This window comes from Triturus cristatus, chromosome 6, assembly GCF_964204655.1.
Source record: "Triturus cristatus chromosome 6, aTriCri1.1, whole genome shotgun sequence".
Lineage (NCBI taxonomy): Eukaryota > Metazoa > Chordata > Amphibia > Caudata > Salamandridae > Triturus > Triturus cristatus.
The window spans coordinates 1,466,197,268-1,466,213,312 of record NC_140589.1 but is presented as its reverse complement, the minus strand read 5'-3'; the positions used below and the strand labels follow the sequence as shown (position 1 = coordinate 1,466,213,312).

Sequence of the window (16,045 nt, the reverse complement as noted above, 5' to 3'; positions counted from 1 at the left end):
TTTCGCCTCTGCTTTTTTTCAGATTCAGCCCTATGAGAAAATAAAGGCCCGCGGCCTCCCTGACAGCATTGCTACAGCCCTGAACAAGCTGGTGGTGGTGAAACTGAATGGCGGGCTAGGCACCAGTATGGGCTGCAAAGGTCCCAAGAGTTTAATTAGCGTGCGCAATGAGAACACCTTCTTGGACCTGACGGTGAAGCAGATTGAGGTATGTCCCGGGTGATTTCTCAGTAAAAAGGTTTGAAATAAATTAATGCCAAGTGTGTACTTACGTTCTTGCACTGTAGTGAATGTGACACGTTTTCGATCAAGATTCCAAATGTAAATTAACACTTTCTTGAGGACTACAATAAGCAGAACTGTGTACAACATATTGTCCTACTATATTACTTTTCTTTTTTGCCATTTTTCCATTTTGCTTCACCCCCCTCGTATTTTATACCTGGTAATGTCTCCCCACCCCTTCCATTTGGATAATAGCTTAAACCGAAGCTGGGGTTCCCACTTTTACATCCTCGTTAGTGGCTCAGAAGTGAACCAGTGCTTTACATCAGTAAATACACCCTGAATGCGTTTTTTTAGGTCTCACCTACGCTAGAGACCGCTTCAGCTATCTGTTGAAAACAAACCAGTTCTGTTCAGTTTATAGACTTGAGCCCCTTGCTCAGAGTTCCCTGCTCTTGATTCAATGGCTTTCCTCACTAATATTGTTACTTTTATACTGTGATTGGATGATTTATATTCTTCCACTGCTGACATGAGGATACTTTTTTACTTCGATTTTTCATTTAGCATGTCTTCCTACCTAGCGGTCTCCGCCATGTTTTTCTTCTGCCTACCATCCCGACCTCCCCGCTGTCTGCTTTCCCCTGATCGTCCATTACTCCCTTGTCCTCTTTTTAGATTTTGCCTTTACAGCGCTTGCGTTGTGCTTGAAAAATCTATGGTTTTTAAATTTCAATATAAACTTAAAAGGGACTTGCATCCTCCTCTCTTTCCTGACTTCTCATTGGTTCCTGAACGTGCCACTTGCCTTTCCTACATTTCTATTGGCTGTAGCATATTTTCCTGCATTTACCAATGCTTGTTCCTCGTCTGCTTCTCTTATCAGTGTCCTGCAGCCAAAGTACAGTTAACATCCGCTTTGGTGGAATTATAGTTCCATAAAGTTTTGTCTTTTACTCTTGCAGCATATTTATATAACAATTCATCATCCAGAGAGATTAGGGGGCATATGTATCAAACGATTTTTTAATCGCAAACGCTGCGATTCGCAAAATAACAGCGTTTGCGATTAAAAAATCGGTAATCGGGATGTATGAGCCAAATCCCATCGCAAAATTAAGGAATTGCTAATTTAGCGATTTCTTAATTTTGCGTAAGCATTTAAGAAATCGCAAATTGCGATTTCTTAAATGATATGTAAAAAGCACCCAAGTTGTGCGAATTATCCTTAAGAAATCGCAAATTACCACCAACTTTCAGTTGGTGGTAATTTGCAATTTCCTTTCCAAAAGCACTTTTTTGAATTTTACAAAGTGCCACGTGGCGCTCATACATGCCCTTAGGGCATGTATGTGTGCCATATGCACACACATGCTCATTTCAGGGGTGCATCAGGGTGTCATCATGACACCCTTGCACCTTTGAAATTATTCTCAAATTGCGATTAGCAAATTGCGATTCGCTATTTGAGAATTACTTCCCATTCATTCCTATGGGTCTCCTGGCCCATAGAAATGAATGGGCAGGTATTCCTTAATTGCGATTTCGCAATTTGCTAATCGCAATTAAAGAATTTTAAGAAATCGCAAAAAGTTTGCAATTTTTTTCATACATTCCGTTTTGCAATTCTCAAATAGCGATTCTTTAAAAATCGCTATTTGAGAATCGCAAATGGTGATGTTGATACATATGCCCCTAAGTGATTTGCATAGAATTACAGGATGTTACACGCTGCCGCCGAGACTTGAAGTGGGATCCCTAGCTCTCGAGCAAGCAGCTCTGGCCGCTGCGCCACATCCTCTCCACTCCTGTGTTATGTCATGGAGCTTTTTCCTTCTACCGGACGATGATCGATTACATAGGCGAAACCTGTGCATTATCATTGCTTGTTTTCAGAGGAGGTCCGCAGGCCCTGTGCTCTATTTGCTCATCCTGCCCTATCCCCTCCCACTGCTCCTCTGTTGTTCTGTGGTGCTCCCCTGCCCCTCCCTGTCTCGCTCCCAGATTGTTTCAAATTATTTTTTTTTGTTTGAGGGACTGGTACCTGCAAAGTGCTGCGCATCTCTAATTGACACTCCAGCGTACTTTATATTAAAAATTTTTATTTCAGTGTTCCAACATGGCTGACGCCATTTTAGAACAATAAAATGGGTTTTAAAAAAAGTCACTGGTACAAGGCGACTCACACGCTCTATTTTGGCTATCTTCCGTTGCCCTTTTTTTTTCGCTTTTAACTTAAAAAAAAAAAAATTCTAATTGGTGAATGGCCATTTTAGAATGCTAAGGTAAAATGAAAAGATAAGGATAAAAGATAACTAGTGGAGGGGGCACCGACGCAATCCAAAAGTTCTGCTTTGGAATGCTAGCTTTACTTTTATTGAATTGGTATTTATTGCTTTTAAAATAAGAAAAGCAGACCAGATTACACGCTGCAGTTAAGTTACATAAGTAACATTGGATTTTATTCATTCAGCACGTCATAAATTCGGTCCCCTCCCAACAGTAGGATATCCCGTCTAAACTCAAACATGTCCAACACAACTGTTCATGTCTTGGTTTACATTGTAGCCAATATTATTCCAATGTAGGTATTAACATCTGTACCCCATTGCAAGCTGCTATATACGGTAGATGCTGATGCGGAAACGGTGAGGTCTGTCCTGGCTTGTCTAATTTGAAGGGTATCAGTCTCCCCCGACCTCCATGACATGCCCATTATGGAATCTTATTTCGGTCTGCTGTTACATTCAGGCTGTGTGACACCATTCTAAAAGTCCCAATTTTGACTGTGGACTGAATTTAAAGTACCTGGTGCAAATAGAGCAATTCAAGGAACATTTGCAAATTCGAGCTTTCACTGCCGGCATACACCAACGGACTTTGGTATTCCAGGGCTAGTAAAGGGTATTATGGGTCCTGTAGTTCCGTGGGATAGCAAAATTAAAGCGCCATGGACATTGGACCACCTCTCAATGCTATGCCCGCAAGGAGTTTGTTTTAAAAGTGCATGTGCGTGTTGCAATTTAATCATGCTCTATTTTTCACGGGACAGGTTGATTACAACTGGATGGCTGTGTCTTTTGTGTGTTTGTTATTTTAGGCACAGCAAGTGTTGTAAATCACTGTGCATCCTCACAGCAGCCCGATTTTATGTACTGCATTTAGGCAGTTTTTATTTGGGATAAAGTATCAATAGGGTGAAACGCAATGAGCGAAGTGGCACCACTTCTGAATATTATATGCCTCCACCTGAAACGAACAGATGCAATTTCTATTTTCTGTGTCATTACACTGTAGAACAATAATCTGTTCACAATTATTCAGCAAAGTATATCAATGTGGCATTATGCTGAGATTTTTGTACTTTAGCGGATATTTGAATTTTTGGCACCAAGTGAAACGGAGCTGGGATTTGCCAGTGACCTATTGCATCTAGTCTTTCTACCATGTTTACACCTGTTTGAAGAAGTGGGAGGGCGCTATATATATCTTTGAAATGTTGGTGTCACTTAGATTGATAAAGCCTGCTGCGCAGGCGAAACGCGTCTCTTTCTTGTGGGGTCGAGGGCGACCTGAAACACTATTAAATCAGCCCCATACTCACAGACCGGTGTGCGTGCCTCTTCTTTGGGGAAGTAGGATTGGCGATGTGATATATATATATATACTGGCGGTCGCCAGTAGATAGTTATAGTTAGGACCTATTTTCCATAGGAAATCCGCAACATTCTATTCCCAATAAGTCTGGCGGCGATTGACGAATCTTCGCGAAATTTTCCAAACTTTTGGCCAGCTTCGCTCCGCTCCTACCCTGAAAGTTTCGTGGTGATTCGTCAAGCAAGGGCCGAGAAAAAAGGGGGGTCCCAAAACGCGTTTTCCCCATGCAATTTCCCATAGGATCTGTTGTCGCAGCTACAGCCCGAACTGCTGAACGGAATTACACCAAATTTGGCAAAGAGGTAGTCCTCAGTTCAGACTCGTGCCTTTTGCTTAAATGGTGTAAATCCGTTCAGTAGTTCCTGAGAAAATTAGGGTAAAAAAATTGGTGATATCTATGGCCGGGGAGGATCCGCGCACCTTTCCCGAACCCTCCCGAGGACGAGCTGAATGCTAATTGGCTGCCAACACTCTGAATCAGGAAGTGTTGGCAGCCATCTTGTGCCTCGGTAGAACCGAGGCACAAGAAAAACGGAAAAAAAAGCGCAAAACGCGAGAAGGGGGCAGGGTAGAAACACCCTGACCCCCTATGCCTGCTCAGGGGGTCCCACAAGGACCCCCAAGGCCCCAAAAAAATTGTAATCGCGGGATGCGCTCATCCCGCTGACGAAAAAAAAAAAAGAAGCGCGGTCTCCTGCGCTTTGTTTTTATTTAGCCTCCAGTAAGCGCCACGGAGCTGTGTTGCAGAGTGTTGTAAAAAGGGGCGTGGCCTCTGAATACCTCTCTGCAATGCAGCTCCCTGGCGCATACTGGAGGTACCTGGTGGGCTAGTTGGCCCCCAGGGGACCTCAGGATTGAAGAGGAATTAATTCCCCAACTTAAAACGCGCCACAGGGCGTGTTTGCACACGTCACCTCAGGCCCCTCCCCCTTCCTTCACCATTGTACAAATATTTCTCTAAAATCAGCTGAACTACGAATTCCGATTTACTCACCTGTTATCAGGAGAGAACCCAGGGCTGCATCTTTTAGCCCAGCACTGACCCTGAAAAGTAATTCTAAGCGTACTTACCAGTAACTTGTATTTCCTTCCATAGGAATCCATTGTGTGGTTTTCACCAGAAAAGTTTTTAAGTGTCCATTTTCACAAACTAAAAATATTCCTAAAAAATCGTCTGTATGACTTAAACACATTCTTTCAACTGTTTACAGGAGGTTGGCCAGTGCTGGATCCAGGATCCACCACTGAGTAAGAAACAGTAACGATAACACTACTTATCTGCTAAGTGAATTTTCTGCCATAGGATAACATTGGTGGTTCTATGGGAAAAAGTGTCAACTTTTAAAATACAATAATATTCCTTAAAAATTACTACTGTAACCAAAGAGCTTTTACTCAACTGTTTACAGGAGATGTCCAAGGACTGAATCTAGGATCCAGTCCTGTGGTTAGAAAAGTAATCCATAAAGTAACTAATTGCATTTAACTAGAAATTCACATTGAGCTCAATGTTGCTTTGTGTCTGAAATTGTGTTGCCCATTGCAACAACTGTAACTACTGTCTATTTGCCAAGTATTTAAACTAAAGTAATTCATTCTGAGAAAGTATATTTTGTATTGTATAATGTAATTATAATGTAATTAAAAAAAATATATCTAAAAATAAATAGTTTAAAAAATGTAGTAAATCAGCATCAAAAAAATCAGTATAACAATACATTCAAAATTGTCATTTATAAAACCTTTGAAATTCACTGAAAAAACCATAGGTTTCAGGCCTGATATAGTTAGGAATTAGCATTTAAAAAAACCTTTGAAATTCACTGAAAAAACAATAGGTTTCAGGGGCGTTATAGTTAGCTGGACATTTCCCTCGTACAAAACCCTAGAAATTCCCCCGTTATAGTTAGTTCAGCTAACTGTAACTCGCGCCCCCGCAATGCACTGCTGATGATGTCACATATTACATCACTCATGACATCGTCAGTGACATCACTGATGACATCTTAAATGACATCACTGATGACATCACTCATGACGTCATCCATGTGATAAATTAGTGCATCTTCTCACACCCTTTGATATACTCAATCAAAATTTCAGATGTCCATTCTCAAAACCATAGATACTCCAATACCAATAACTACATACCCACTCATTGACTCTTAGATCTACACACACATCCACTCACTCACCTGTACAGTCACTCAGTACAGGACTATCATATGCATTTATACACCTACATAGACACTCACACACCACCAATCATCCATAGAGGTACTCTCACACCTAGTCAGCCATGCAAATAATTAATCACACTCCCATTTACTCACCTATGCAGTTATACACACACAAGTTCAGTTACTCATAAAAATAGTACCACATTCTTCCGCTCTTACACAATCACTGATACAAGCACACACTCATCCATACAGCCACTCTCACAATCGCGCACTCACATATACCCACTTATATACTCTTACACACATATATACTGCCTTTCACATATGTAGTTAGTCACACATGTACCACTGAGATATACATTCAATCCCTAACACACCCATACATACACTCACCCAACCATACAGTCCATCACAGATGCACTCTTAATACTTAATACTATGCACCCATAGAATCACCCACTCACATTTATGCACAGAGTCTCACACACACCCCACCCACACAAACAATCAGGCACCCATACAGATACTCAGACAACCAATCAATAACCCATAGAGACACTCATATAGCTATTCACAAAACCATGCCGCCGCTCATACACCAACAGACAGACAGATACAGACATTCACACAGTTTAGTCACTAGTCTGCAGTAAGATACGTTTAATGACTCACTTATATAGTCAGTCACGCACCTACTAAATCATCCATTCACACACTTATACACCCACTCATTCTTCCATAGGTTTTTCCCTATATATATATTAAACATATTTAAAATTTACAGAAACACACACTCACTGGATGACATCATCAGTGATGTCATTTCAGATGTCATCAGTGATGTCACTGACCATGTCATGAGTGATGTAATATGTGACGTCATCAGCAGTGAATTGCGGAGGGCGCAAGTTATAGGTAGCTGAACTAACTATAACGGGGGAATTTCTAGGGTTTTGTACGAGGGAAATGTCCAGCTAACTATAACACCCCTGAAACCTATGTTTTTTTTGGCTGGGATGGCATGGTGAGCAAAGGAACGATGAACTTAATCCAAATCTCTTGACTGGGGGTGAATGTTTGATTTGTTCCGCATTCCGTCCATCATTTGTGTGTCTTTTGCTTTCTCGTCCTAAGTGCCCAAACGGGGGCCCCGGGCTCACTGTGCCACTGGATTCAAGCTAGATTGGCAGTTAGGGGTGATACCCCGAAATCGGTCCCAGGATGCTTGTTTCTGGTCCAGGGAAGACCTGGCTAGGCAGTTCGGGCTGAACTGTTCCAATGAGGAACATGGCCTAGACTGATTTGTATATGGCTGAGTCTAAACTGAGGTTGTATGGTGAGCAAAAAAAACGATGGATTTAACCCAGATCTCTTGACTGGGGTATATGTTTGATTTGGTCCATCTTCTGTCCAGCATTTGTGTCTTTTCCTATATATACCCAACATTTCATGTAAAGGGGAAAGTTCCAAAGTCTGCGGACCCTCTTGTGCATCGTTGGTCTCTACCTCTGGTATGGCTCTGTGTGGTTTGTGTAGTATGCTAGTTAGTTGTTGTACGCATATAACCGAGTTTCATCTGATAGTTCAAATAATGTTAGAAGTTTTTTAATGTGATCCTGGGGTAGCGTGCTCCGGTCCTGTACCTTATCTCATACCGTTAAACTGCGTATCCTGTGATAGGATGTGTCCCCCGTAGTAGTAGTGTAGTATGGCCGGATTACAGATATTTGTTGTCCTCCCATCTAATATTCTGAGCCAGGATTAAAACGTCTCTCACATGGGGGCCTAGGAGCAGGTGGGTCGGAAATAGTACTCACCAGCTCTGCCCATTCCATCAAGTCCCCCACCAGTTTTTCATCCCTGCTTACTTGTTGCACATTGCAAATTCAAGCTTCTTTAGGAGGCACTCTGGGACACTTCCAGTGAATGGCAATGCGTCTCTTAGCCGGGATTGTGCTCAGTCTGAAAAACGTCCTTTTTATATATTTCCTCTCTCCCCCTGGCCTCAGCAGGATGCCTAGTATATAGTGCTTCAATTTGGGAGTCACTCCCCCTGGGATGTATGACAATTGTGTGGGCTACCTCCAATCACAAGGCATTTATGACCGGGCAAAGCCGGACCATGTGTAAAAAGTCATCCCCATTATGGCTATAGCTCGCAAAGGCAGACCGGTACATTTTATTAAGTTTCGCTGGTGTGTAATAAGTGTGTAATAAGTCATATGTATGTAGTTTTAGTGTGTAATAAGTCATATGTATGTAGTTTTAGTGTGTAATAAGTCATATGTATGTAGTTTTATTCCCCCAGTTAAAAGCACACATTGCTGGACACTTTCTGCACCCCTTTATATGCTGTCACCCACTCCCTGTCCGTTCGCTCGCCGTTCAACTGGTCCCACCATTTATCCTGTAGCTTCAATGTTTGTGCCAGTTTGTATGCTCTTAGCAAGCGGTATATGTGACGGACGAGGTGTCTACAGTGGGGCAGGGCCAGAAGCATCGTTGGAGCCTTTGACTGAGGTGAGGCCTCCGGGAAGGAAGTCCATACTCCCCTGCCGTGTGGTCTAGTTTTGCATATTGAAGGAAGTGACCTGAGCTGATCCTAAAGTTTGCCTGAGCATCCTGAAATTATATAAATCTATTCTCTGGATATAAATCATCCAAAGTTATGACACCCTCTCTTTTCCACCTTTCCATAGACTTGGTCAGTGGTATCTGTGCGAATGGGGTAATATCCCACAGAGGCATGTCTGCGGAAAAAGGGCGGTCTTCTAATTATTGCTGCAACCACTCTGTCTCAGAGATGTCAGACATGTTGGATCACATAAGGGAGATTACCCCCCCTTCCCCCCCCCCCCTCATTCATCACTAAAGTGGGGAGTAGCTCATAATCTTGGATGCTTCTGAAGAGATGTTTCTCCCAGTTATCCCCGTTTTTCAACCAGTGGACTGTGAGCTGCAACTGGGCTGCCATGTAGTTTGATATCCGGAACCTCCAGCTCTGCCTGGTCCACACCCACTTCCGTGTTTCCTCTTAAACTCTGCCACTTACGCCTGCATATATCTGATCTCCCATCAGTTGACGTCAAATAGGTGACCACCTGCAGCATATAAGGACATCTGGGTAGGAAAAGCATTTTTGCCACCACCACTCTGCCCATGACCGATAGTGGGAATGTTTTCCAAAACTTAATGGACAAATGTAGGCTGTCCACCACCATATCCCATCCAACCTAAGGCTGTTGTCCTCATCCAATGCTATTTGTATGCCTAGATACTGAAAATCTAATGTTTCCCAGGGAATCCCTCACCGAAGTAGGTGTCATTGTTAAGGTCTCTCAGCCCCCCATCGGGAATAATTTGGATTTGTTTTGGTTAATACAAAGAGCTGGGATCTCCCACAATTCTGTGAGGGCCTGCAACCGGATCAGAACCTAGTACATCTGATGCTGTAGGTACACCAGAGTGTCATCGGTATAAGTGGACACTACATAGGTGGTATCTCCCACCCCTATTATCCACACAGGTTAAGCACACTTCATAGCCTTTAGGTCAGTGATTTAATCGCAAGCAGCAAGGGTGTCACAGGGCAGGCCTGTCTCGTCCTGCGCTCCATCCTAAATTGCTCTTGAGACCGTGGTGCTCATCCGGACGTGGGCCAGCGGCTGGGTGTACAGCAGCTTAATTTAATATAGGTCTGTCCCGGGCTCATGTCCGCAGCACTTCCCATACATGGGTCCAACAGACCGAGTCCAATGCCTGTTTAATATCAAGTAGTGCCAGGGTGTAATCCTGATCCGACAAGCCCACCATGTGGCGCCCATCGTCCGCTGGTGAATATTGTGAAGAGTGCTTCTCTGTGGCATAAAACTGCATTGGACCTCATGCACCAACCCCTGGAGGGCTTATACTAAGAGCTTAGCAGGGTCTTTACTTAGTATTTCATTTATCATGGAGCGTGGGTGATAAGACGAGACATGAGTCGGATCCCTATCAGGCTTGGGAACTGTTTGAGCTACTCATTGAAGCTGGTAGCAACTCAACCTCATAAGCCTCATTATACACCATCAGCAACCTATCTGCCAACAGGCCCTACCTAGAATTTGGCAATAACCTCCCAACAGAGATGCGTCTCCTGCAACAATGGTATGCTGACGCAATATCACCTGAGATTCGAATATATCCAGTGGCATTTGATGTAGTTACTGAATCTCTGGACATTCGAAGTTATCATTTTGTAGGTACTCCCACATTAGTAATTTGTCGCTAACTAATTTAGCCTTGTTATAGTGTGTTAGTCGCTCCTGTCTGCTTGTCATGTTCGTTGGTCCCGGTGATCTGACCTTGGACGTAAAACAACTGTGAACCCTCCCAATTTCCCTCACCTACCCCTAAATAGTGTTATGTACACTCCTTAACCCTCAAGCAGTTAAATAAAAAATAAGGATATCTCGAACGTCATCCCCCAGTAACTGAGATAAACCGCCTGGATATAGAGGTGTGAAACAACATGCAGTTCAGTTGCATTTCAGAGGAGGACCCCCCCATCGGCAACCACCCCCCTCCACTGCACCGGCAGCAAGCAGGGCTGCACAATCCCGGGACGTATGTCAATCAGCCCTCCACACGCCAGAAATTGTAGCTTACCAGTCCTTCCAATCATAGCAGAAAACAACAGCCAGCCAGGGCAAAAATCTGGATCCCAAAGGATACAATGAGTCACAAAGAAATAAAATATCCAAGAAAGAAGTGACTCAAACAGATAGATTCACCAAAGAACAAAAATATATTTCCACTACAACGTTTAAGCTTCCGCCTTCCTCGGGTAGTACAAGATTGTTTGCTCTGTGGCTGCACAGATGGCACAGCTGAATTTTCAAAAAGCATCATGAGTGAAGATTCCATTTAGAATGTGGAATCAATGTAGTCCTGAGAGCTCTTGAGATGTGCAGTAATCAGGCTGTGTTGTCAGTAACGTTCAGTCCATCTGGATGCAGTGATTTTAAACGGTACATCCAGAAGTTTTCCCTGGAGTCCAGTAGTTCTTCCTTTGAAACATGTTCCACGGGGAAAATCTTCAAATCTGATACTGAATGATCCACAAGGTTAAAATGATTGGCTACAGGCTGGTCAATTTTCTTATTAATAATTGCAGATTTGTGGTTCCTGAATCGTGTACGGAGGTCATTCACTGTTTGGCCTACATATTGCTTTTTACAGCTTTGCAGTTAGCACTGAATCACATAAATAATGCATGTTGAGCGACATGTAAGATGCTGCCTTATTGCATAGGTCCTTCTCGTAACAGAACTAGTTACAGATGATGTTTGTAAAAGATATTCACACGTGCATTATTTATGTGATTCAGTGCCAACGGCAAAGCTGTAAAAAACAATATGTGGGTCGGGGCTTTTCCTTTTGGGTTCCGCTATTGGGCAATCAACCCTCCAACAGACGCATCAACAAGAATGCCAGCTGGTTCACCGCAGACCTCCAGATCTCCAAGCAAACCTGCCAAAAACTAGAAAAAAATTGGCAACGCGAACAGACACCAGAGAACCACGCAGCACACTAAAACGCCATTCGCCAACACCATCACCTCATCAGATCCGCCAAAAGGACCTCCTTCGAGGACCGCCTCAACAACAACGCACGCAGCAACAAGGAGCTCTTCAACATCGTGAAGGAACTCTCCAACTCCAGCTCCAACGACATCCCACCATCGCAAGACCTGTGTGACGCCCTGGCCACCTTCTTCCATCGCATGATCGCAGACATCCACGACAGCTTTGACAACCTCCCCACCCCAACAGCCAACGACACCTCAGACCCCACGGCCACCACCCACAGCGACCCCCCCTGCTCACCTGGACCAACATCAACAACGAGGACACCATCAAAATCATGAACACCATCCACTCCGGCTCCCCGTCAGACCCGTGCCCTCACCACATCTTCAACAGAGCCAGCACCACCATCGCACCCCACCTCCGAAAGGCCAGCAACATCTCCTTCGAGACCGCGACCTTCCCGGAGAGCTGGAAGCACGCCTAGATCAACGCCCTGCTCAAGAAACCCAAGGCGGATCTGAGGGACCTCAAGAACTTCCGGCCCATCTCACTGCTCCCATTCCCGGCAAACGTTATCGAGAAAACCGTCAACAAACAGCTGACCCGCTACCTCGAGGAGAACAACATCCTGGACCCATCCCAGTCCGGGTTCCGCAGCAACCACAGCACCGAAACTTTCCTCATCGCCGCCACTGATTACATCAGGGCCCTGCTGCACAACGGCGAAACGGCGGCCCTCATCCTCCTGGACCTATCAGCCGCCTTCGACACTGTCTGCCACCGCACCCTACGCACACGCCTCCACAACGCAGGGTTCCGAGACAAGGCTCTGGAATGGACCACCTCCTTCCTCTCCGTGAGAACCCAGAGCGTCCGCCTCCCCCCCCCCCCTCCCCCCCTTCCGCTCTGAAGCCTCCGAGATCATCTGCGGCGTACCCCAAGGATCATCCCTCAGCCCGACATTGTTCAACATCTACATGGCCCGCCCCGCGCGCCCACGTCGCAGACTGCACGACCTCAACATCATCTCCTACGCCGATAACCCACAACTGATCCTCTCCCTCACCAAGGACCCCCTCACCGCCAAAAACCAACCTCCACGAAGGGATGAAAGCCGTCGCCGAATGGATGAACAACAGCCGTCTATGGCTGAACTCGGACAAGATGGAGGTCCTCATCCCTCATCCACCCCCTCAGCCTGGGACGACTCCTTGTGGCCAACCACCCTGGGAGCTGCACCGACACCCACCGACCACGCACGCAACCTAGGGTTCATCCTCAACTCAATGCTCTCCTTGACCAAGCAAGTCAACGCCGTCTCCTCTTCCTGGTTCAACACCCTCGGCATGCTCCACAAGATCTACAGGTGGATCCCCACCAACACAAGTAGAACGGTCACCCAGGCCCTCGTCAGCAGCAGGCTGGACTACGGAAACGCCCTCTACGTGGGAGCCCCGGCCAAACTGCTGAAACAACTGCAACGCATACAGAACTCCTACGCCCGTCTGAACCTTGACATCCTTCAACACAGCCACATCACGCCCCACCTGAGAGACCTGCACTGGCTCCCCGCCAACAAAAGGATCACCTTCAAGCTCCTCAACCACGCACACAAGGCACTCCACGACACCAGACCAGCATACTTTAACAGTCTACTCACCTTCTACACCCTGCCCTCGCCACCGTCCCCCCGCATCCGAAGAACGAACTCCGGCAGCAGATCGTTCTCCCACCTAGCCGCCAAGACCTGGAACACACTCCTGATCCTCCTACGGCAGACCCAGGACCTACTAACCATCAGGAGGCTACTCAAGACCTGGATATTCAAGCAGTAGCAGCACCCCCCCCCAGCACCTTGAGACCCTGACGGGTGTGTAGTGTGCTTTATAAATGCCTTGATTGATTGAACTCATATTTGGCACTTATCTCATTTTTCACTGTCATGAAAGTCACCAGTGATGGAAAAACGTGAGTAAACTGGTGAGTACCTACCAGCAGCTCCCTTGGTGATGCTTATGTGAGGTACTTTCTGACCTCGCACACAAATTTTTCTTGTATACACTAATTAGTGGGGGTACAAGTGTGGTGGATTGACAAACATTGAAATTTGGACGCCGAGGTCCGGTTGCTATTGGCATTCTCTTGGGGCCAGCTTTTAGGCAGAGATATTACTACCCTGCCTGTAGGACCCTCAAAAATATTTTATGTCTGAGAACAAACAGGTCTTTGTTGATATAGTCACATTTTTTTAAATATCTGTCACATAGTTAGGAGGTAACGCTGAGTGAAAAATGAAGTTATTATTATCTGGTTTTTGGTAATGTTTTGCTGCTTGAATAAAGGTAAAATTACTCAAATAATATTTCACTCAAACTTTCTATGACCATTCAGGCAGTCTTAGGGCAAGTCTTGTTGTGTACGTCAGTGTGTTAGAGATACCTCCTTGACATGATGTAGTCCAACTTATATTTTGTCCTCTTTACAGACATAGTACACGCTTGGTATGTTGTTAATCCTACTCTGTATGCTAATCCGATTAGGAAGATTAGTTGGGGAGTTGAGCACTCCCAACTAATGATTTCCCCAAAGGCATTTTGCTAACATTGGCAAAGGTAATTGAGCACAAAGGCAGTTTTCTAAGACCCTTCAAAGAAAGGACTTTTATGCATCTGACCTTCCAGTTTTAGTGACTTTCGAAATGTTGGTGTCCTACCATAATTTACAGCCAGATTAGTAGTTATGCTCACATTCTGCAGTCTCTGATGTATGTATTTTGTGTGTCTCAGATGGGATTAGATTTTCTTCTGGCAGGTGCAGAGGTGCATAGTTGTCTGAGCTATAAAAAAAGATTTTTCTCAAACTGAAAAAAGGAACATTTATGGATGAGTTCTTCTTGGTCAGCGTGCCTATTTCCATCACGTATGAATTTCCAATCCTTTTGGTGTATGCTGCTTAACAGAGTGCACTGTATCCCTCTATGAGCTACCTTGCTTGTTCCACAGTGGTAGGGCATCCAGTATTCTTGATAACGGTTTGTCCCCTGCAGCCCAGGTTTGGCCAATTGTAGTATAATGGATACATTGGAAAGAGAATAGTACTGAAGTGATCCTCAAATCAGAGAAATATTAGTTACAAATAAAAGTAGTTGATTCTGCATCTAACCCACATAAAAAGAGTAAAGTAAAAACTGAATAAGCAATAAGGTCCCAGTCTCAACTTCTTTTTTGTGTCGTACAGGAAGGAAATATAAATTATTAACGAGTAAATTAAATAGTTCATGCTTGCAAGAGTGCAACTTTGAAACTGATCTCCTGTTCATGAAAGATATCTTAGGTTTTTGCATTGCAGGGCACCCTGGGATCCCTTGTGCCAGGGAAGAATCCACCATACTAGTGTAGATCACATGAAAAAATTATATCTTCTTTTAAATTTAGCGATGGTATCCATAATTATGTTTCCGTTGTTTAGCATTATTAGGCTTGTTTTTGGTTATATATGTGCCAAAAACCCATACTTCCCACCAAATTATTTTTAATGTTTTCTACCCACTGCATGTAGTTTTTGTTCAGATTTTCTTGATAAATATTGCATTCTCCATTGGCTTGCATGAAAAGCTCAGTGGGTGTTTAATGGACCTGTTTAAGCAGCCTGTAGTGGAGGGCAGCCTTTTGCAAAATCACTATATGGGTTTCTGATGTTGGCCCACTCAAAACAAGTTAGAGGTTTCTTGGTATAATCCTTCAAATAATTTAGTTTTAAAATATTTTTATTGGCATTTCAAAACATCATATCCAACATATACCATAACTGCTGCCAACATTTCTCCCAGTCTTTTCCCCTGCTGGTCAATGGTGTACATCATAGGACAAGGATAGTTGAATCCTGTGATGGCTGTGGTTCAGGCGGGACAGGGGTAGGGCACTGCTTGAGTCATCTAGAGAAGGTAGGGAGGCAGGTGGCCTGATTCGTTCTGTCAGAAGAGCACATAAGGGCAGGGTGAAAAGCATGCTGATTGTGGTGGAGTATTAAGGTTTATAGGGAGATAAGTAAAGACGGTAGGCAGAACCATGTGGCTCAGTTGACTTCACGGTGAGTAGGATCATCGAACCCAGACAGTGGATACCTGTACGAGTGCATAACCTAAGGAAATACGTGCTACATACATGGCCTATCAGATGAAGGAGTCCCAAATATCTTTGGAAATGTGTTCTTGGCTGTTCATGGACAACTGATACAGCCACCCTATCAAGCAAGTCTTCAAAGATCTGGCCATAGGTGTGGCCCACCTGCATAGTGTATATATACACAGCTTAGCTGCTCTTAGCACTGAGTTCATCCAGTGTTTTTCGTGGTTTGTAAGTTCTGGTATGTCCTGGTTATCAGTTGGGACTGCCGTTGTCACCTTAAGGT

The 16,045-nt window shown here is 44.4% G+C and overlaps 1 protein-coding gene across 4 annotated transcripts in view; it reads left to right on the top strand.

Annotated features, from left to right (window-relative positions):
- Positions 1–16,045, top strand: part of UGP2 (UDP-glucose pyrophosphorylase 2) — a 496,883-nt gene that overhangs the window by 352,811 nt on the left and 128,027 nt on the right. For all 4 annotated transcript variants that reach the window (XM_085612548.1, XM_085612551.1, XM_085612550.1 and 1 more), the window contains exon 4: positions 23–208. In XM_085612548.1, the coding sequence (XP_085468674.1) occupies positions 23–208 (186 nt within the window). The remainder of the gene's footprint in view (positions 1–22; positions 209–16,045) is intronic.